Genomic DNA, 22,849 nt, shown 5'->3' with positions numbered 1-22,849 from the left:
CTTTATTCTCCAGAAAAAAGCTGGTATTTAATTTCAAAGCTAAGATTTAATTTCTGAAAATAGTTTTCTAGTTCCAATGCTAAAATCTAGTTTCTAAAAGAGTAAAGAAGGTAATAAAAATTAGCAACTTTTCTTTTGAAGACTAATTTTAGATAAATAATAGGAATTAAATTTTGGTTCAGACCCAGCATGGTGGCTCACACCTGTAACCCTAGCACTTTGGAAGGACGAGGTGGGAGGATCACCTGAGGCCAGGAGTTTGAGATTGGCCTGGGCAACACAGTGAGCAACCCCATCTCCAAAAAAAAGAAACCACAAAACAACAATGGAAACACAAAAACAAAGCAAAAAAGTTTTTTTTGAAATTGGCTGTGTGGTGGTCCACGCCTGAAGCCCCAGCTACTCAGGCTGAGACAGGAGTTCAAGGCTACTGTGAACTATAATTGTACCACTGCACTCCAACTTGGGCTACAGGGCAAGATCATGTGTCGAATAAAAAATTTTTTTTAATTAAAAAATAAGTAAATTCGGGTTCTATTTTTGCAGTTTAGCAATAAAGGGCACAACTCACTCTCAAGACTGTGTATATAACGTAATGTCTGACATTATTCTCTTAGTGGCTTTAAAATCTCTACAGTAAAAAGCTAAGGCTGACTCCAAGTTTTCTGGTTTGGGAAAACTGGGTAGATGGTTGCTTTTCACTGAGGTAGGGAATTTAAGAAAAAGCAGATTTTGCAAAAATAGGTGAGAGGGAAAGGAAGTTGTTTCGGACATGCTGTGTTTAATGTACCTGAGAACCCAAATTGTGGTATTAAGGTCTAAGGCTCAGGAGATAAATTCTGTAGCTCTGGCCTGTATCTAGTTGTCATTAGAACCATGAAGTATAACCTAAGGATGAGGGAAGAAACAATTCTGGAACACATATTTCTTTCTTTTTTTTTTTTTTTTTGAGACGGAGTCTTGCTCTGTCGCCCAGGCTGGAATGCAGTGGCGCGATCTCTGCTCACTGCAACCTCTGCCTCCCGGGTTCAAGTGATTCTCCTGCCTCAGCCTCCTGAGTAGCTGGGACTACAGGCGTGTGCCGCCACGCCCAGCTATTTTTTTTGTATTTTTAGTAGAGACAGGGTTACACCATGTTAGCCAGGATGGTCTTGATCTCCTGACCTCGTGATCCACCCGCCTCGGCCTCCCAAATACTGGGATTACAGGCGTGAGCCACCGCACCTGGCCTGGAACACGTATTTCTTAAAGGGACAGGTAAAGAAGAGCCTAAGGAGTAGCCAGGAGTAAACTAAGAATCTAGAATGTTTTAGAAGTCAAAGGAAAAGTTTCAAAGTAGAGTAGTACAGTGCTATAATAAGGTGAAGATATAGGCTAGAAAATATCCACTGAATGTGAAAGAGGTATTCTCACCAACATCAACAATTCTGGTATTATGTTAGCTACACAGGTCCTAATACTAAAGAAACATGAAGAGTGAAGGAAAAGCAAGGACAAAGACATTGCGAATGTGTAGTAGGCAATGATTTCAAGAAGTTAGCTCTAAAGTGGAGGGGGAGAAAGAGGTAAGTAGGAGCATAGAGTGAAGGTTTGAAGATTACAGAGAATACCTTCTAATCAATGGTTATTTCAAAAGAAAAAGGATGCTTTCAATCCTCTGTAAAACTCTGAACTACTTTTTTTTTTTTTTTCTCTCCTGAGACGGAGTCTCACTCTGTTGCCCAGGCTAGAATGCAGTGTTGTGATCTCAGCTCATTGCAAGCTCCGCCTCCCAGGTTCACACCATTCTCCGGCCTCAGCCTCCCAAGTAGCTGGGACTACAGGTGCCTGCCACCACGCCCGGCTAATTTTTGTATGTTTAGTAGAGATGGGGTTTCACCGTGTTAGCCAGGATAGTCTCGATCTCCTGACCTCATATCTGCCCTCCTCGGCCTCCCAAAGTGCTGGGATTACAGGCGGGAGCCACCGCAACTGGCCTGGACTGCTTTTCTACACAGGCTTATGAGAGCTTGGTCCCTGACCTGAGGGTTGGAAAAAGTTAGATTAAGTATTTTTCATCACTTAGTTTCATAGGTACTGATGTAGATGTTAAAACACTTTGGTCATGTTCCCATAGATCTCAGTTTCCAAATAGGAGGGCAAGCTCTTAACCTACTGATACCTCTTGAACCATTATGTTTAGTAACCACCTTTCAAAATATTCATATTTATGAACCAAAAAAAGATTTGGGTTCACAAGCGTCTTAATTTTAACAGTGTTCTCAGATCCGCTAATGCAGCTATGAACCATGAAACTATATAGCCTTTTAATCTATTATCTCTTTGTATCGCTGTTCAATTTTATACAAAAAGATTTTAAAATCCTTAGAAGCAGGTCAATGAACATTATTAAAGAGTTTAAAAGGAATAGGGGAAAAAATTTCTAACGACTTCCTTGTAGAATATTTAAGATATGTACCAAGTAATAATCTAATACTTTAAGATAAAATAACCCTTTTAAGTAATTTAAGGCCAATATCTCAAACTATTATTATTTTTGTACTTCAAGTAGGGAGAGTGAGGTTAACAACTCAATAGGTACAAAAGTGGTTTATACACATGTAAAAAATTATTTTATATCACAGTAGAGATATGCATATATAGACAATTTTTATGGTTATTCAGAAGTTCCTCGTTATTCCAAAGCCCTCATACTTAATATGCTTTTGTCCTTATTTATGTTACTTTCATTAGTTCTTTGATATCACTGGTAAAAGCAACTGAGCACATGCATTGCAGCTATTCTCTATTCTCCTTTTTCTTTGGTTCACCAGATCCAAATTATTTCATTCTTGAAGTCTGAAATATTTCACAATCTGTTATTCGATATATTAAAGCTATGCTTTAGGCCCAGCATGGAGGCTCACGCCTGTAATCCCAGTGCTTTGGGAGGCCAAGGCAGAAGTATTGATTGCTTGAGACCAGAAGTTTAAGACCAGCTGGGGCGAGAGACCCCATCTCTACAAAAAAATTTAAGAATTAGCCAGGCATGGTAGCACATGCCTATATAGTCCTAGGTACTCAGAAGGCTGAGGTGAGTGGATCACTTGAGCCTAAGGCTATATAGTGGCCTATGATCATGCCACTGCACTCTATCCTGGGCAACAGAGAGAGGCTGTGTCTAAAAAAGAAACCAACAAAAACATCAAGAACAAAATAAAGCTATACTTTACTTTTAGAGACCATTAAAATACTAGGTATATTTTTACTCAAAATACTCCTAATGTCAAAAGAGAAGCCTGAATTCTTACAAGTTAAATTATGGACATGGGTACACACGGTAAAAAAAAAACCCAAATCATAAGTTAATAGCTGTTGTTCTAGCCATTTTTAGAGCCCATCTTCTACTAAAAAGCAGAACTTTCATTAAGAAAAAAGTATTACCATGATCTTCACGTGCAGTAAATAATTTGGGACATAGTTAAATTGTCAGACACAGAAAACAACTAACCAAACCTATAGATAACGAAAAACTGGCTTCCCAACTTCAGTTCTCAAGGTATGGTTACTAAGTAAACACACAGATATTTCTCATAATTTTCAATTTTCATAGTTCTAGCTTTACTCGTGAACAAATGCTAAATCAGACATGAACTGTTATATAGCTACAGGATAAGACTCTAAAAAAGAAAACTAAAATTTTGTAAAATGTTAGCCTATTTCAGAATATAGGAAGTTTTCCTCTTACCTACTACAAACATGGTCTATAAGCAGAGACACAGAATCTAGATTATTATCAAGTTTGGTATTGTGATATAGGCACCGATCCCTTTGTAGTTCCACCGCCTGCCGCAGGAGAGTCTGTAAACGCCGTGGGGGAAGCATCACTGATGGTGGTAAATAGGCTTTAATAGAAGATATTTTAAAAAAGAGAAATAATAATAAACTGTAAACTTTTATTGAAGACATTTGCTCATCTTCTGCTGTACTTGTTCCTACCCCAATAGTATCTATTCCTTAAATAGAGAAGTTCTGGGTTATGTGATACATGAGCTTTACGAATATTTGTCAGCAGCAATAGCTATGTTGCTCATAAAATTGCATATATTTGGGTGGGAGGGGTTTATTTTATATGTGGATTTTCTAGGGGCAGGGAGGATAAGTGAGGAATAGCAACAACAAAATGAAGAAAAAGAAGCCAACAATGAAAAGAATATCAGATAATTATTGTGTACCAGAAGGAGACCAGCTGTAAGTAAAATCTCCACTTAACAAAGAGCAAAATTTTGGCAAATGCTGCAATAGGTTAAGTTCTAGTTCCCATCAAACTGCTCTAAAAATCGCTTCTTCGCCTTTTGGCTAAAATCAAGTACAAATTGCTCCAAATGCCAAAGATACTGTGTGAATTCAGGGAGTAACTGGTGTTTTGATATCCATACCAACCTATTGCAATCCTTGAATCCCTTATACCTCCCCAACTGCATGGCTTTGTGATTCTTAGGATCATCACTGTCATTTCAACATCAAAATTATAGAATCATATAATTTTCAGAGAGAACAACATCTTTTACACAAAAATACAGCAAAAATGAAACCCGCATTACAATCTAGAATAAATATAACATGGTTGGGGAAGAATAAAACAATTTACCTAAAGAAACCTGGACTTTACTATTGAAATCAACAAAATCTTTAAAGCACTTGTGACTTAAAACTGTGGCTTACATATTTTTTTCTCTAAACACAGCACTTTTCCCCTAAATAAAATCTTAAGGGGGAGCATCGCCACATAATACAAGTGAAAGAAGGGCTGCTCTGGAACCAGTGCCCTTTCACTGACTCCTGAGGTTACCTTCTTAGACTCCATGACAGAGTCTGAAAAAATGGATTCTCCCTCTTCTAAGCACTCAATAAAAGTATGTCTAGATATGTCTTCCTAATTGATCACTGTATCCATTTGTAATCTAAGAGAAAACACAGCAACATAAAAAATTGAGACTCTTACTCTGAAGTTTGTCTAATAGTTTAGATCGGGAAGCTGTCCCTTTGCCTTCCCATTCTGCTTTTGCACGTAGGTCTTCTGCATGGCTACACATCAGATACCTAAATATACAACAGAGAAAGCAACCAATATTAAACCCATTTCTTTGTAATAAATATAATTGAAAAGTACTGACCATCTGGCTATCTGCTTCTTACTAATACATGTCAAGAAATTTCTACAGTGGACTCAATTCATTAATATAACATGGCACCTGCATATAATTACTAAAATGTAAAGTAACAATACCTAAATATATATTACCTATTAACAGAACAAATTCTTATGTTATTGTTATATATTATATATATGGCTCTTATTGTGCAGGTTCTGTTATAGCACTCAACACATATTACTTCCTTTAATGTTTATCACAACCCTGTAAGCACTATTATTATTCTATTTTTATAAATGAGGAAACCAAAGCACAGAAAGCTTAAGTAACTGGCCTAGGGTTAAGAGGCAAAGTAGGTATACAAACTCAGGCATTCTAGCTGTAGAACTTGCTCTTAACCACTAGGCTCACTTAACTACTTCTGAATAGTAAAATAAAACTCAAAGAACATACCTTCAAGACTTTATAATAAACATCATTCAAGAAATAGTATAACTGGATAATCATCCTTGTGTCATCTTGTGAAAGATATTGAGATCCCAGAGCACAAAACTGGGGAACTGTTTTATTGCTTACTGTATGTACAGAAGGTGGGATAAATGCTAAAGTTCACAGATTCTGGAGAATACATGAGGGGCCCCTGCTGGACTGTGACCCTGACCTGGTTTTGGCTCTTCTCAGAAGAATGGGCTTTGAAAATAAAAGAAGTGAAGGTATTATTCAAACATGGAGATTAGACCTGGCAAGTAACTCTCCTGCTATTTTGTCTCATGCTCTGCCAGACAAATCTGTTCCTCTCACTTGTAAAAAGAATATTAAATAGGGTAATGAGGATTCTTGAAGATGAAGCATTTTAAGTACTTAGTCTACGACCTGCTATACCTCTCAGTTAACATGAGTATCACTCCCTCCCTTTCTTAACTGCATAAAGCATATTTCGTTTAGAATCTAAATGATTTAATAGTCTCTTCCAAACAGCAGAACTACTTTTTCTCTTGATTTTTAGTACATAAATAGTGCCTTAACTGATCAAAAAAACTTATTTAATAATGTAAGTAATTACACTCAAAATACTCTATAGGAAGTTGGCTATTGTGTTTTTTTGTATTTTTAGTAGAGACAGGGTTTCACCATGTTAGCCAGGATGGTCTCGATCTCCTGACCTCGTGATCCGCACGCCTCGGCCTCCCAAAGTGCTGGGATTACAGGCGTGTACCACCGTGCCCGGCCGGAAGTTGGCTATTGTGAATATTTTGTTTCTAAAATAACTTTTTTTGGGCAAAGTTTATTATCAATAATTATATTTTAAAATGTTTTTTAAAATTTTACAAAAATGACTTAGAATTGCTTCTATGTCCTTGTGAAAATACATATTAAATCTTAAAGTTTTAAATGAATTTGTTTACAGAAAGTCACATGGTATAACTAAAAGGACATAGGACTGAGAAGGAGAAACCCTGGGTTCTGATCCCAGTTCCACATTCTCGCCACCTTTGGGCCATTTCCTTAGGTGAAAAACTCATGGTGTGCTTCAGAATAAAACCCATATGACTAAATTATATGTTCTGACACAAGAGCAGGAAAAAAATCATCATGTGAATGATATTCCGATGACAAAGAAATCAGATACCGCATTAAAAAGGTAATCAGCACGCCTGTAATCCCAGCACTTTGGGAGGTGAGGCAGGAGGATCACCTGAGGTCAGGAGTCCGAGACTAGCCTGGCCAACATGGTGAAACCCCGTCTCTACTAAAAATACAGAAAAAAAATTAACTGGGCGTGGTGGCGCACGCCTGTAATCCCAGCTACTTGGGAGGCTGAGGCAGGAGAACTGCTTGAACCCGGGAGGTGGAGGTTGCAGTGAGCCGAGATTGCGCCACTGCACTCCAGCATGGGTAATGGAGTCAGACTCTGTCTCAAAAAAAAAAAAAAAAAAAAAAAAAAAAAAAGGGTAATCGGAACAAGAAATTTGTCAGCTACCATATTGAAACATCTAGCAGGCCAGGTGTGGTGGCTCGTGCCTGTAAGCCTAGCACTTTGGGAAGCCAAGATGGGAGGACTGCTTGAGCACAGGAGTTCAAGACCAGTCTAAGCAACATAGCCAGACTCCATTTCAAACAACAAGAAAAAAACCTGTAGAATTTACTGTTTCAAGATGTGGTAGTGAGTAAGACCAGTGACTTTGGAATCAGTCAAACCAGGCTTTGAGTCCCGCTTTCTGAATTATTAGCTTCATATTGTGCTGGCTACTTAATTTCTTTGAGGCTCAGTTTCCTTATCTGCAAGGAATGGGCCCTTATCTTGGGCCCATTCTTTTGTCCATCATTCTGTATTTACAAACTCATGTGTCACATATTTGTTCTTGATGCTGGAGCCATATCATATAGTGAAAAATGCTATAAAGAAAAAACATAAAAACAGAGTGATGTCACGAGATTACCCAGTGGGTAATCTTGGGAGATGATGATGCTTGGGCTGGGAGCTGAGCAAGGAGTACCCAGCTATGCAAAGATTGGGGGACATACATTTCAGACGGAAGGGACAAGCAGTGCAAATGCCTTAAGGGGTGGCAAGTTAAGGAACAGAAAGAGCACGAGTGTCACTAGAGTAATGAATAAAGAAAAAGATGGCAGAAAAGGATCAGGTATTTTGAGGCCTTGCACAGATTTTGGGTTTTAAGACTGCTGGAGAGCCAGTGGCAAGGGAGTAAAGACTTCATTTATGGTTTTGCTTACTTGTCTAGCTGCTGTGTGAAATACGCATTGTTAAGAAATTAACAGTGAAGCCCGGTACAGTGGCTCACGCCTATAATCCCAGCACTTTGAAAGGCTGAGGCAGGTGGATCACCTGAGGTCAGAAGTTCGAGACCAGCCTGGCAATGTGGTGAGACCCCCATCTCTACTAAAAATGCAAAATTAGCCGGGTATGGTGGTGCATGCCTATAATCCCAGCTACTCAGGAGGCAAGGCTGAAGCATCACCTGAACCCGGAAGGCGAAGGTTGCAGTGAGCTGAGATTGCACCATTGCACTCCAGCCTGGGTGACAATAGTGAAACTCTGTCTCAAAAAAAAAAAAAAAAAAAAAGAAAGAAAGAAATTAAGAGTGAAGACCATGTAACTAGGTGGGAAGCTACTATAATATTCTAGGAGAGATGTCCATGGCTTAACTAGGCTAGAAACTGTGGAGGTTCAGAGAAATGAAAATTTTAGTTTTTTAGAATTAGGCCATACATGTCAAAGTTAAAAGATAAAGAAAAAGCAATATGAGGCTTAAGTTTTTCCCTTAAGCAACTGGGTTGAAGATCTTGCGATATACTAGAAGTGGCACAGGTCTGTAGGGGTTAAATTTATTCCTAAATTATTCTTTTTTATACTAGTATAAATAAAACTTTTCTTAATTCCATTTTCTGAATTATTAATTGCTAGATTATAGAAATACCATTATTCTTGTGTATTGATCTTGTATCCTACAACCTTGCTGAACTTGCCTATTAGTTCTAAGAGTTTTTTAGTGGATTCCTTAAATTTTCTTTATATAAAATCATGACATCTTTGAACGGAGATAGTTTTAGTTTTTCCTTTTCAACCTTTTATTCCTTTTTCTTGCCTAATTTCCTTGGCTAGAACCTCCAATACAATGTTGAACAGATGTAGCAGGAGTAGACATCATTGTCCTATTCTTGATCACAAGAAGAGAGGTTTCAGTCTTTCACTGCCAGCCCTGTGAGTTTTCATTAATGCCCTTTATTCGGTCAAAGAAGTTCCTTTCTATTCCTAGTCTGTTGAGTGTATTTACCATGAAGGGGTGAATCCAGAATTTTGTTTTGAGGCTGAGTGTAGTGGCTCATGCCTATTAACCCCAGCACCTTGGGAGACCGAAGCAGGTGGATTGCTTAAGGTTAGGAGGAGTTCAAGGCCAGCCTGGGCAACATAGCGAGATCTGTCTCTACAAAAAATGAAAAAATTAGCCACACGTTGTGGTGCATGCCTGAAATCCTACCTACTTAGGAGGGTGAGGCAGGAGGATGGCTTGAGCCCAGAAACTAGAGGCAGCAGTGATCTATGACTGTGCCACTGCACACCAGCCTCATACAACTGAGACATCTATTCAACATCCAAGTGGAGAATGTCAGGTATGCCAGTAGATATACATATTGGGAGTTCAGATGAGAAGCTAAATTTAAGAGTCACTGGTATACAGATAGTATGTGAAGGCATGGTATAGAACGAGATTACCTAAAAAGAGTATGTAGATAGAGACTAAAAAGGAGGCCCAGGATCAAACCTTTGGGTACTCTAACATTTTAAGGATTAATGTGGCGAGGTACAGTGACTCATGCCTGTAATCCCAGCATTGTGGGAAGATCACAGGAGTTTGAGACCACACTGGACAACATAGTAAGACCCTGTCTCTACCCTTCACCCCCCAAAAAAGGACTGATGTTGATGTGAGGATTAAATGAGGCTGTTTATGTGAAAAGCTTAGCAAGGGCCTGGCACATGACAAGTATTCACTTAAAAAAGTTAGTGTGCACCAATACTGGAAATGTCATTGTTTACTGTGATCCATATCGTATGATTTTTATTTTGTTTTTAACTACAAAAGCTGTCCTTGGAATGTAATAGGGTTTTCATAGAACATTCTAAAATAGCATTTCACAGGCAATACATATTTTCTTCTCCCTTTCACCCACTTAAATATATCTCTATCCTAATCTGAACAGTTTCCTAGGATGACCAAATTAGTTGATCCACACAGGAGTGAGTTTACCCAGACAAATATCTAAGAATTTAGCAATAATCAAGATTTTATATTTTGGAAAAATGTTAAAGAAATATAACTTTGGCCCTCCATTAACCCGAGTTCAAGAACTCAGTTTCCTTACCCACTAAGAACATGAATGCGCTCTGTATTGTATTTCAGCGGTGTCAATTCACAGCGTAGAACTTGAAGTGCCTCCAGGACCTTGCCATCCTCCAGGTATTCTAGGTACTTCTGCTGCAGCAGCAAAAACTTCATCCTCTGACATGACAGAAAGCAGCAGTCAGGGGAAAAAAGTTGATGGAAGTTTCAGAAAATGTTTGTGCCTAAACAGAACAGTAGAAACCATTCTACTATGCCCTTTGAAATAACTTTTTATAAAGCTTCAAGATGACTCAAAATATTTTAGTTTAGTAGAGCCGCAGTAGATTAAATGTGACTTTGCTCAATTTCACATCTTACTAAAACTCTGCTTTGAACAAATAATCTCAAATCAGACTAGATCATTAGTGACTGAGGCATCAGCCTTGGAAAAAATGAATTCTCCTCTCAAAGCAATCTCCTAGAATTTTAGTTCTTATATAAAAATTTAGAACTATTCCAAGTACTTGAAATTTGCTTTTTAAAAAGTATGACTTTATAACTAGGGCACTGGGGGGTTTTATGCAACAAGTTTTGAAAAGATTAGAGAAAAAAAACAGCAAATGAACTATTTAAGTCACAATGTGAAAGAGGGAATAAGTAGACCAGAAATCAGAACCAGACACACTCAGGAGAAGGAGAAAAGTGTCATATTTTGGCTTATCAAAATTTAAGAGCTGTCCAACAAATGGACTACAAGTTGGTGTGCAAAGTATTGAATTTCCTACAACTAACGTGGACAAGCATAAGCTTGATGCACTCACTCTCTTCTAGGTGGCTATTAAGGGATGTCTACGTTAGATGGTCGAACTTAAAGGTTTTTAAAAAGATTCAATATTTGTACTTGTGTATTTCTGACAATCTGATCACTGATGCATTTAAAAATGAAGCACAGGGAATTATTATTCGCTCTTTTCTCCCCTAAACCAATAAACCACTTTCCAGCTGTGAGACACTTTCACATTTAGTTTTTTCCTGAACTGTGTTTTTGACTTTAATACTTTTAAATGCTACTTTATTATTTTACTTTTAACTTGAAATCACGTGGTCACAATCTTTGCAGTTTTTTACAAGAGAAAAGGGATGTTTATAAATATCATTTTGAAACTTCTTTTAAACCTTAAACCTAATTAAGGACCACAGCTTGGAGGGACCTTTTCATCATATTTGCTACTTGTGGAGCTTGAGCAAGCCAACTGATGTAAACAGAGAAGTCAGTAGGTAGGAAATGTTAGTCATACTTAGAGACTCCAAGGAATACAGTGGTAAAGATCTCAAGTCCACTTAAAATTAAAACTTAAAGTACAATTTTTCTTCTTCGTAAGATGCTTTTCTTCTTTTTTTTTTTGAGACAGAGTCTCACTGTGGCCCAGGCTAGAGTGCAGTGGTGTGATTTTGGCTTACTGCAACCTCTGCCTCCTGGGTTCACGTGATTCTCCTGCCTCAGCCTCCCAAGTAGCTGGGATTACAGGCACCCGCCACCACACCCAGCTAACTTTTGTATTTTTAGTAGAGACAGGGTTTTGCCATGTTGGCCAGGCTGGTCTTGAACTCCTGACCTCAAGTGATCTGCCCACCTTGGCCTCCCAAAGTGCTGGGATTACAGGCATGAAACACTGCACCCGGCCCAAAATGCTTACTTTAAAACCATAAAAAAATACACTGCTGTCACGAAATGCTGTGGAGAAATTACCATTTATTTGCAGAATTAACAGTGTAATAAACTGCTCTACAAGATTTTCTCTCAAGGAATATTTAGAAGAGAGATATAAACTGTAAGCTTATAAAAGTGGTTTCTAGAGAAAGTAAGCAATAATAAACCCTCTCATATAAGTTAGGCATGTATTTAAATTTATAAGATACATTGCTTTTGCTTGATACAAATCTCATCTTAAATATATGGCTAAGGAACAGAAAAAAATTCAAACTGAGACACTCCTGTAACTCTAGGAAAATTACACTTATCAAATTTTACATATAAATTTAGAATGACTAATGAATGTTTCAGAAATACATTAATTACCAAGATGCTCTGAAAAGTACATTACTGTACATATAGCCTGAAGTTAACCTATGTTAAATGAAAAAACTTTGACATTCATCAGGTCACAGAAACCAAAAACTAAACACACACACAAAAAAAATCGAAAAATAAAAGAATTTTATATTTGAAGTTATTCTGGATATTTGCACCATTTTAGCTTCTAAAAAAATGCAACTATGAAATGAAGACCTCATATATTTTCATTTATCAATATAATGTTAAAAGTTTCATTCCACCAGGCGTGGTGGCTCACACCTGTAATCCCAGCACTTTGGGAGGCTGAGGCGGGTGGATCACGAGGTCATCAGTTCGAGACCAGCCTGACAAACATGCTGAAACCCCGTCTCTACTAAAAAAAAAAAATACAAAAAAATTAGCTGGGTGTGGTGGCGGGTGCCTGTAATCCCAGCTACTTCGGAGGCTGAGGCAGGAGAATCAATTGAAACCGGAAGGCGGAGGTTGCAGTGAGCCGAGATTGTGCCACTGCACTCTAGCCTGGGCAACGAGAGCAAAACTCTGTCTCAAAAAAAAAAAAAAAAAAGTTTCATTCCATTTTGTGGTATTTTTTAAATTCAAACTTGAAAATCATATTCAGTTGCAGAACTTTTTCATTTAAATGTCACATGGAACTGGCCAGAGCATGTGATGTAATTTCTTCACTAAATTTTCTTAGTAATTGGGAATTGAGGGGCTTAAAAAAAAATTTCAGGGCAAGTTTTTTATTTACTTAATATTTATATATTTTTTGGTATCAATCATTAGGCTCCTATGCCCACCCCTCCCCCATTCCAATGTGTGCAGGGACAGTGCCCAAAGTGCTATTTCTCCCTTATTTTCCCACCAAGATCTTGATCCAACATGTTACTCTCTTTCTGTGGGGCAGAGGTGGGGCAGCAGAGCAGAGAAAGGCTGACTAAAACTCTGAGAGAAGCCAATATAAACACATATTTCTGTATATACAGGGAATGCTATAAAAGTAGCACAAGAGCATTTCTCTATGAGTCATTTTATCCAGATCAAGACCAAGAATATTCTCAAACAGATATCAAATCCTGGTATTGTGCATGGCAACTAACATGCTGCTGGCCAAGCACAGCTAGAGATTTGTTTGAAAGAAAATGTTTATTCTCCAAAAAATCAGTTGAAGTATTTGACACATATAAGGGTGGGGAGTAAAACTGTATTTTACCTCCCAAAATTTAAAGCACAAAAATGTAAATATAACCTCAAGAAAGCAAACACCCTTTAATTAACAAATAATGTTAAATATTTACTGAAAACATTGTAAAAATCAGACAAAATTAAAGCTTGCTGAGATGGGGACAGGGCTCTACTAATGTTTATATTTAAAAAAAAATCTTGAAGAAATAAAGACAAAAAAAGATTAGGAAAATAAACTCTCCTTTATGTCTTTCCCCAACTCCCAACTAGACCTCTTAAGAGATTATTTCTGGTCTCTAACGATTTTTCACCATCTCTGGGCCCAGCAAGATCTCCTTCTCCATTTTAATATCTAATAAATTTGAAATTGTTAAGTGACTAGGATAGCTTGAATGATAGTTTCACATTGTAAATTCTGCTGTTGCTCCCCTAGTCCACCCAATACTGAATTGCTTTATTCCTTCCTTTGCTCCCATATTATTAAACTGAACTCAACATGAAAGAAAAACCCAGAAATTAAGATACTCAGAAAGTTTGGTTCTCAAGGGCGGCCTCCTAGCTAATTCAGTAGTGGTTCTAACTCTGGAGTAAGGTCATAACCAAATCTTATCAATTAAATCATGATTTCTCAGAGAAAAGGGGAAATAAATTATATCTAAACTTGGCTCTCAAAACTCCTATTTGACTTTAAAATATACTAGTTAATTTTTGTTAAGACTTGAATTTTTGTTAAGACTTGAATTCAGACTCCAATTTTTGTTAAGCATATTTCCATTATATTAAAAAATAACCAAATATTTCTAGACATAAAAAAAGTTTTCTATTATTGGTCTTGTATACCCATCCAAATTGCCCAGAAATGGCGAAGTATATTTGAACCCAAACTAAAAAATGCTGATTTGGCCGGGCACGGTGTGGCTCACGCCTATAACCCCAGCACTCTGTGAGGCTGAGGCGGGTGGATCACCTGAGGTCAGGAGTTCGAGACCAGCCTGACCAACATGGTGAAACCCCGTCTCTACTAAAAATACAAAAAAAAAATTAGCCAGGCGTGGTGATGGACACCTGTAACTCCAACTGCTTGGGAGGCTGAGGCAGGAGAATCTCTTGAACCCGGGAGGCAGAGGTCGCAGTGAGCCGAGATTGCGCCATTGCACTCCAGTCTGGGCAATAAGAGAAACTCCGTCTCAAAAAAAAAAAAAAAAAAAAAGTGCTGATTCATGAGAGCAACTTCTGCCATTCCTAGTACCATTTAATCGGAAACCATTTAAACAGCTGGTGCGGTGGCTCACACCTGTAATCCCAGCACTTTGGAAGGCTGAGGCGGGCGGATCACAAGGTCAGGAGTTCGGGACCAGCTTGGCCAATATGGTGAAACCCCATCTGTACTAAAAATACAAAAATTAGCCGGGCATGGTGGCGTGTGCCTGCAGTCCCAGCTACTTGGGAGGCTGAGGCAGTCGAATCGCTTGAACCTGGGAAGCGAGGTTGCAGTGAGCTGAGATCGCGCCACTGCACTCCAGCCTGGGCGACAGAGCGAGACTCCATCTCAAAAAAACAAAACAAAAAACAAAGGGAGTAGGCTGTAGGGAGAGTGGATTGGGTCAATGAAAACATTCAGGCTTAAAAAATAAAGTACAATTTTAGTCTAGACTAAGCCATCAAATGTGTCTGGGTATACAATTAAAATAATTATGTTTAAAGAAATCCTAATAGTTGTCTTCTAAGATATTATTACAAATTTAAGCTTATATTAGATTCTCTTCTTCTGGAGATGGGATGGATGAGAAAAGTAAATTTAAACACAATTAGAGAGGTGAAGAGCAACTTCAAAAAATGTTGAAATTAATCTTTAAAAGCAATTGATTCATCAATGCTTAAAGTGAGATAAAAGTTGGAACCCCTTTCTTTTTATAAATACCTAAACAGTTTGATGGCATGAGGCTCAGCCAGAGATTTAATCTTCATCTTTTATTAGACCCTAGAATGTTCTACAGACTGAACAGGCTGTAAAAAGAAAGGATTCCTCCTTATTATCTATAACTACCTTTCTTCAGTTTACATGTTGCCTCTAATGAAGGTTTCTAATGAGATAGTCATAATCGAAATCCAATACAGAACTCTCAAATTACTATAAACAAATAAGAAAAAAATAGGAAGTAAGCCTATTAAATTTTTTACTACTAAATTACAGATATAATTTGGGTGAAGCCTAAACAACCTCTTAGAAATCACACACATTTTAAACCAGTCCACAGGCAAGTTCTTTATTGTCAACACACAAGTAGTGCTAACTTGCCCAGTGGGAAAGCAACCTTAATTCTTATTTTGGCCATCTAATTGTTTTTATATTAGCTCATTCAGTCAGAAGCAAAAATTTATGCAGAACTGCTCAATAAAATGTACTTGGGTATTTTTTTTTTAAACCCCAAACACACCAATTGAGGAAACTTTAGTTAACGAAAAATTTCCAATCCCTTTGAATATAGATGTTTAACTATTTTAACTTGTTTTTATTTTTAAATTTTACTAAGGAATTATTTTATAATTTATTACCAATCATCTTAGTCAACAGTAGTTTAAAATTTTTAATATTTTATTTAATGAAAGAATAAAAATAACACACTACATCATCAATTTAAATGAATTTGTATTTGTTCTTGCTTGTTTGCACCTTTAATTCACCTGAAGCCCATTTCTCTAGGATATTATTGTGTAGAATTATACTGAGTTTGAAAACTCTTTTGTAATAAGATTTCAAAAGAAGAAAACACAAGGCCTTATTTTTACAGAAAGAGGCAGAAAAGATTAATGTTTCACTCAATTTAAAAAAAATCAAAATGTAATAGTCAATTACTAATACTTAACAAACAGCTGGTTTCTCTACTTCACTTCCTATTTGCCTTCTTTCTCTCCCCACCCCCAGACAGGAAACTGCTTTTGACAACAAATGAATCAGCTAGAAGTTAAAAAGCCAGCAGCTAGCAGCTGATTCTTCATGGTTTCCAAACTCCAGCATTTAGAAAAAACTTATTTCCTCCTCTCTCCCTCACCACCATCTACTGAAGAATTAAAGCCCATAAGTCTAAAAGATTCATTAAGATTTATGAAAGAGGCTAACAGGTTAAACTACTAAATTGATCTTGTCGGGGAAATAAGGCCAGTAAGCAGGGCCAAATGGTCAAATCTGCATACAAACCCTCCACCAGAGTGATCCGTATTATACAAACTTTGACACTGTCAATTCACACAACTGGAATGCTAGAATGGAAAATGGCCAGCACACCAACGGAGTTGGCTTGAATTAACTGTAATTCCCAAAGATTAAAAAAAAGATCATGTATCAGCTTCTTAAGGCTGCATGGATATACACACACCCAAACACATTTTCTCTTTAACCAGCACATTCAGTATTTTAAGTAACATAATAAAAGTATAATTTATCTTTAACTCTATAAATATAAAACCTCTATTAGTAGCACTGAAAGCATGAAGAGCTTTCAATATATTTTTTGTAGAGCTTAATTTATAAAGTTCAAATGACACATTTACTAAGTATGATTTTAAAGACATAAAACTCATACTTTAAAACATTATACTCATCCTAGTTTACAAATTATATGAAATTTAACTACTTTTAGGCCTTATTTTTTTTATAAGAGGCAGAAGCCTAGAGTTATCAATAACCTATTAAAATAAGCATAAATGTGAAACTAAGAACAAAAGTGTATTTACCACAATTATTCCCAACAACGTTTGAGAGATTTCAAGTGCGCCTCTTACCACAATAGCATGAGGAGAATGCACTAAAGGCTTTAGTTCATTCAGGTCATTTTCTGCCTGTAAAAATTGGTATAAAAGAGAAACAGAAATGTCACAAAATGCACATCAAATCTGTAATTTTAGCAGCAGTCACACAGCTCTATATGCCCTACTTTACCTTATCCCAGTCTCCTTCCATGACATGATTTCGGAATTTGGTAGCAGAAGGATGTTCTAAACGACATCCTGACTCTTGCATGAGGAGATCAACAGTCTGGCTGCAGGAAAGATACAGTGTAAAACAGACCTGACCAACTTTAGGGTTTTAATCTTCCAAATAAACTAATGTCCATGAAAACAGATGCAAAGTTTTTAAGCTAGCCTCATGATGAAGAAAAAAATAGCTTTCATGTGCCTGGTTAAACAAACTTTATTTAAAACTGACACCTACATTTTTTCCTAGTCAAGTTAAAAACCTTTCTTGAAACCAGAATCAATGTAAGTTCTTCCTAGTTTGCCATTTAATGTCTCAATTTAATGTATAAAGTGTAAAATTTCTAAAAATGTGCTGTAACCAACTAGTCAAATAAATGAAAAACCAGAATCTACATACTACATTACTACATTTTGAAAGATAAAAATTATTAGCTTCACACAAGGTAACAGAGATGACCCGTATCAGTTAAGAGCTTATATATCCAGGTATTAGATTGCATAGAAATTCTACTAGGTCAATCCTTAAAATTAAAATAAATCCAGCATCAAAAATCATTCCCTTTCTCTCTATACTAAAAATAGCAAATTTACTATGGTGTAGGTTCCAAACAGTCACGAGTTATTTCCTCCTGCTGCTGTCAGCTTGCTTCTTGTCTCAGTAATATGTTCTGTTAGCATTTACAAAATCTGTTTTCATGCTAATCCTTTTCCCTAGGGAATAAAGTGAATTCTTCCTACCACAAATTTGTCTTTGAGCACTTAAAAGATTCATCAACTGTATTTTCTTCCCTCATGTATTCTGGTATCTAAGAACCTTCACTTATCAGTCTTATTTTTTTGTGCTTATGTTTCAATGCTTTCTTATTCAGCTTTAAAACTTAATTTTTAGCTAAACAGTGCAACGATCTGCCTGAAAACCGAAATACTTATGCCACTTTAAAAAAGTTCTGTTCTCCTCCCCACTCCCCAAGAAATCCATAAATGCAAAAGTACACATCGGCTAGCCCGAGAGCTTAATCTACACTCTGAATGTAGGAAACTGACTGCTGCTGCACGTCCTCCCCTCTTCATTTCATTCTGACTCTGCCTCTTGCACCTCCTTCATCAGGCACTCCCACCAATCCTACCTTCCATCCCCTTAGTTTTTCTTTGTGTGTATACAAAACGGTGGTTTTTGTCCAAGGTCGCTGTCTACCTTCACCCTATGTTAGGTATACAAGGCCACCTAGATTGTATTTGAAAACAAATGGTTCACCAGATCAGATGTCCCCTTTTCAGAGGCGATCATCTTCTTGGTATTAAACAGAGATTTCAGACTAGTTAGGGTTAGGCCTCTTGTACACACACACAAGGGCCTTTAAACGACATCAACACTGTATCTTCATTATTCCCATCAGATTTATTCAACAACCTCTTTCCAAATGATCCCAGCCCCTCCGTTCCCATAAACACTTGTAGGTGATTGTCTTTCCTGATTAGTAGTTTGCTTGGGTTGTTGTCTGCCACGGTTGGGGGTGGGGAGGTGTCCCACAAAGATGCCTCCAAGATACACTTGAAAAACAAATCCTCCAAGGTTCATTATTTCCACCAGCTCTAATCCACCCCTCCCCCAACACATACAGAGACACACTCCCGCATCTGTCCTTATTGACAGACAATTAAGCTCTGAAGGTGCGTGGGGAGAAGTCATTCTTTGGGTTTCTCCTAACCCTTCCTAACCCCTCAACGCCTGTCTCGTCTCACAATTTGTCAGACTGATTGATTTTCCCCTATTTCCTTTCAGGTCCGCTCCTCCTCCCCCGTCGGCCTGAGCCGCGTCCTCCTGTGTACTGGGTCCTGCGTGCCCAGCACTCATTCTCTTTGACCGAGCTCTTTCAAGCCCCCCTCCCCCCTCCGCCCCTTCCCCTACCCCCCTGGAGCCTCCGTCCCTCGGTCTGTCCATCACCAGCTGCCGGTAAGGGATACTTACTTGAGCCCTAAGCCATTCAAGTGCTGTCCTATTAGCCTAATGACATCCTCATCTGACTGGGAGAGCCGCTTCTTCTTCTTGAGGCTGCTGCCCAGTTCTGGGGTGGCCAAGGAAGAGGAGGCGGCGGTGGTGGCGGAGGCAGCTGCGACGGTGGCTGAGGATGCGGCGGCCGCCCCGCCGGGAACCCCGTTATTGACATTCAGGCTGTTGCTATTGTTGCTGGCGGCGGAGGGGGCGGAAGGCAGGAGCCCATTGGCGTGGGCCAGGTCCCCCGCGGACGACGACGACGAGGGGGACGACTCCCCGTTCTGGGCCGACAAGCAGGCGAGTTCCGGGGTCTGTCCCTGGCCCCCGCCGCCCCCTCCTCCTCCACCGCCGCCGCCGCCGCCGCCGCCTCCTCCTCCTCCTCCTGCCCCGTTGGCCTGCATGATGCTGCCGCTGACCAGGCTGTGGCCGCTACTTCGGTGGGGGACAGCAGCGGCGGCGGGAGAGGCAGCAGCCGGGGGGAGTCCCACCACTACCACCACGGAGGAGGAGGAGGAGGAGGACGAGGACGAGGACGACGAGGACGACGAGGACGGAGGGGAGAGGCCTGCTCTGCCTGCCGAAGCCCCGGGCTCTCCTGCTCCCTCCGCCGCCGAGGCTCGGGGTTTCTTCCGCGGGGGCGGGGAGGCTCCGCCGGTGTCCGAGTCGGAGGAGGAGGAAGCGGAGGCCAGAGTTTCCTCGCCGAGAGAGGCCGTGGTGGGAAGCCGGTGGGGCGAGGCGGGGGAGGGGAGGCGGGGGCCGGGGAGAGGGTCGGGGTGAGGGGGGCCGGGGAGGCGGGGAGGGGGTCAGGGTAGGTGGGTGAGGGTGAGAGGAGGGGGAGGAGGAGGAGGGGGAGAAGGAGGATCCGGGCCCTTTCCCCCCCCCCTCCCGGAGGCAGCTCGGGGTGCGCGGCCCGGGGGTCGCGCCGGGGGTCGCCGCGGGGCGGCTGCGGGGGCGCGGGGCCCGCCGCTGGGCTGAGCCCCGGCAGTGGCTGCGGCGGCGGCGGCGGCGGCGGGCGGCAGCGGAGGCAGCTGCCGCCTCTGTCCTCGGGTCCGCTCCGCTCTGCTCCCTGGTGTGTTGATTCTTCCCCCAGCTGCTGCCTAATGGAGTCCAGGCGCTCGCGTCACAGGAAATGCCTATACTGCCCTCCTCACTCACTTCCGGTGGCAGGTATGGAACCTATAGGGGGCCTGTCACCCAGCACGTGCGTCGGGGGCTGTCCCGGGGGTCAGGGGAGGGAGGCCAGCGGGCCGGCGGGGTCCTCCCCGACCCCGACCGCGACCGCGACTCCGACTCCGATCCGATCCTATCCCCGGCCCCGCTCGGGCATTTCCCCTTGCGCCCTGGCTCGGCTGGCTCGACGAGCAGTAAGTTCGTAGCCGCCCTCCGAAGCCGGGCGTGCATGGGATGGCAGAGTTGGCGTGCGTGCGTGAGTCCACCAGTGTGGCCTGGGCATGTAAGGTGCGCGGAGGGACTGCACCTTCTCCATCAGGTGCTGAAGGTGAGGGTGGGGCAGGGGGGTAGGAGCTTTGACAGGCAGGAACTTCCAGGCACAGGGCTGTGGTAGGCCCCTCTCTTAATGGTAACCAGGACCGAAATCGGATTTCACAACCTACTTGTTTTAGGGTGGAAAAACTTGAATTTCCACAGCCAAGTGCCACACAGTTGCTGTACCCGGGGCCATCCCGGGAGCTGTGAGATAATGAGCCGGTGAGACTGCTCCACCCTGGGAAGGTGAGTTAGTCTAGAGGAGCATATCTGATGGGGACAAGAAGTCACAAAAAGGCTGTGTGGTGTGTAGAGAAGGGGAGGGAATCTGCTGTTGAGGCTTCACTCTTTTTTAGCACTTGCCCAGCACCTCCTTCTCTCTTCCAGCTGCCTCTTGAGTCACTGCCCAGTTTAGGGAGCAGTAACATAAACCAAACAGTTGCCTCCAAAATATGCATTCTGAGAAGGATTCAGGCACCGATTCAGATCCAAGCTTGAAATTTTTACGTGGCATGTGAGCCTTCTGTGTCATCATGACTTACCAATTTATGTGAATGTAGAAATGCGGCAACAAAGACTGGGCTGAATCTTAATCATTGGCAAATGGTGTGCATTATCCCCAAACAATTATTTTCATGTATGTGGTTGATAGCATCTATACTCGACATGTACAAAGATTTTCTCAGAAATTTAAAGTTTTTCTCTGAAGTAGTTTTCCTGTGGGGAGGGGGAAAAAACACCTTAGGTTCTAATTAATACATCATACATCGCTGATATTTATTATAGTAATAACAAAGTAATTTTGAGGCCTTTGGAGACAGTCGTTTTTAAATTTGGAAATAAAACAAAATATGATGCTGATGAGAAATTAGTAAAGAATCCTGAGGTTTATGGATCCTCAGACAGGAAGAAGTAAGAGGAAGGTCAATGCAGGATCTTACAGGGATTTGATTTTGTAGTTCTTACTGATTAAATTTGCTTCCAGGTGGCAGCTGTAATTGCAAGGTGACTCACATACAGTGTTTATATTCACCTGAGGCCGACCTGAGTTCTAGTTGAGGTTCATAGAGCTCTGTCACTGTATCCAGCAGAGCCGGAATTACTAGATAGTTAACAACCTCAGAGAGCCCTGTTTGTGTATTAACTTTAGACAACCTTATTATTAAAAGTGTTGTTTAGGCAAAATTTAATTTTTGCAAAATGGTTTATAATAATTTATTAGGCCCATAGCAACATTGAAGACTTGCTTCTGAATAAAGACTGTAGGTTTTATAAAGGAAATCAGTCACTTCGTGGCAGCTACAGACAAAGCTTACACTTCATTAACAAAAGTAAAATGATGAAAAATAAATTGGATTCCATTGCTATCTAAACTCTGTATTCCAGTTTTTCTAATTTTTAGGTAACCAACACTGCTCATGTTAGAATTCTGAATTTATAAAGTACATTTTTCTCTGTACTAAAACACAGGTTGAGAATCTGTTATCTGAACTCTGGGTCTTTAGGTCTTTCTAGAGCCAAGTTTCAGGTCTATGAGCAGATGAACAATTCTGAAATACCACTCTACACACTGAGGAACCTTCAGTAACACCACATTACCTACAGAATAAAATCCAATTTCTGTCTTGCTCACCACAGGTTGGTTTCAGTCTTTCTTTTTGGCTTCATCTCTTATTGCTCCTCTTCAGGGACCTGTCTACTGTCTGCCAAATGTACGGCTCATTTCTCCTTCGGAGTCTTTGACTACACTTTCCCATCTTTTCTTCACCTGTCTGATTCCAGTCAGTCTTTCAAGACTCAGCTCATTTCAAACCTCCTCAGGGGAGCCTTTCCTGACTTCCACTCTCCTAGCCATCATTGTGAGTGTCGTTTATTAGGCTCCTCAATCGCGAAGGCTGCTTGTGATGTAACTTGCTAAGACCCTTTCTTCAGGTCATCAGACAGAAGGCTTTCTAGACCTCTGTCCCCCTGATTTACCTTCCCCTTTTCACCCTCCTCCTAAAAAAGACTAAGATGGGTTTAGGAACAAAGGTTCAAGTTATCTTTTAGAAGACCTGTTAAAAACAGGTCTCTATTTGACCCATCCTGTGTTCCAAATAAGAGGTAACTTCTTGTCCTTGAAATAGCAAACAAGCCTTTTTCACAT

General features: G+C 40.3%; 3 protein-coding genes across 7 annotated transcripts in view; 1 reads left to right on the top strand and 2 right to left on the bottom strand.

The window, feature by feature from the left end:
- Positions 1–20,321, bottom strand: part of WDR26 (WD repeat domain 26) — a 49,707-nt gene extending 29,386 nt beyond the window's left edge. For 2 of the 5 annotated variants that reach the window (XM_054473941.2, XM_063672734.1), the window contains exons 1-6: positions 19,192–19,760; positions 17,185–17,284; positions 16,980–17,084; positions 10,023–10,159; positions 4,985–5,082; positions 3,728–3,884 (exon numbers count right to left, since the gene is read on the bottom strand). In XM_054473941.2, coding sequence (XP_054329916.1) covers positions 3,728–3,884; positions 4,985–5,082; positions 10,023–10,159; positions 16,980–17,084; positions 17,185–17,284; positions 19,192–19,619 — 1,025 coding nt within the window. In that variant the 5' untranslated portion in view covers positions 19,620–19,760. Of the gene's footprint in view, positions 1–3,727; positions 3,885–4,984; positions 5,083–10,022; positions 10,160–16,979; positions 17,085–17,184; positions 17,285–19,191 lie in introns of all 5 variants that reach the window. The other 3 variants (XM_054473920.2, XM_054473928.2, XM_063672796.1) reach the window with 3 other exon arrangements.
- Positions 1–22,849, bottom strand: part of NVL (nuclear VCP like) — a 549,783-nt gene that overhangs the window by 190,565 nt on the left and 336,369 nt on the right. The gene's annotated exons all lie outside the window — the stretch shown is intronic.
- LOC129034804 (uncharacterized) overlaps positions 19,618–22,849 on the top strand; it is a 100,630-nt gene continuing 97,398 nt past the window's right edge. Inside the window, exons 1-3 of the mRNA XM_063668847.1 lie at positions 19,618–19,943; positions 20,114–20,287; positions 20,386–20,716. Coding sequence (XP_063524917.1) covers positions 19,618–19,943; positions 20,114–20,287; positions 20,386–20,716 — 831 coding nt within the window. The remainder of the gene's footprint in view (positions 19,944–20,113; positions 20,288–20,385; positions 20,717–22,849) is intronic.

The sequence above is a fragment of the Pongo pygmaeus genome, chromosome 1 (assembly GCF_028885625.2).
Source record: "Pongo pygmaeus isolate AG05252 chromosome 1, NHGRI_mPonPyg2-v2.0_pri, whole genome shotgun sequence".
NCBI classification, from domain to species: Eukaryota; Metazoa; Chordata; class Mammalia; order Primates; family Hominidae; genus Pongo; species Pongo pygmaeus.
This window is presented reverse-complemented; position numbering and strand designations above follow the sequence as displayed.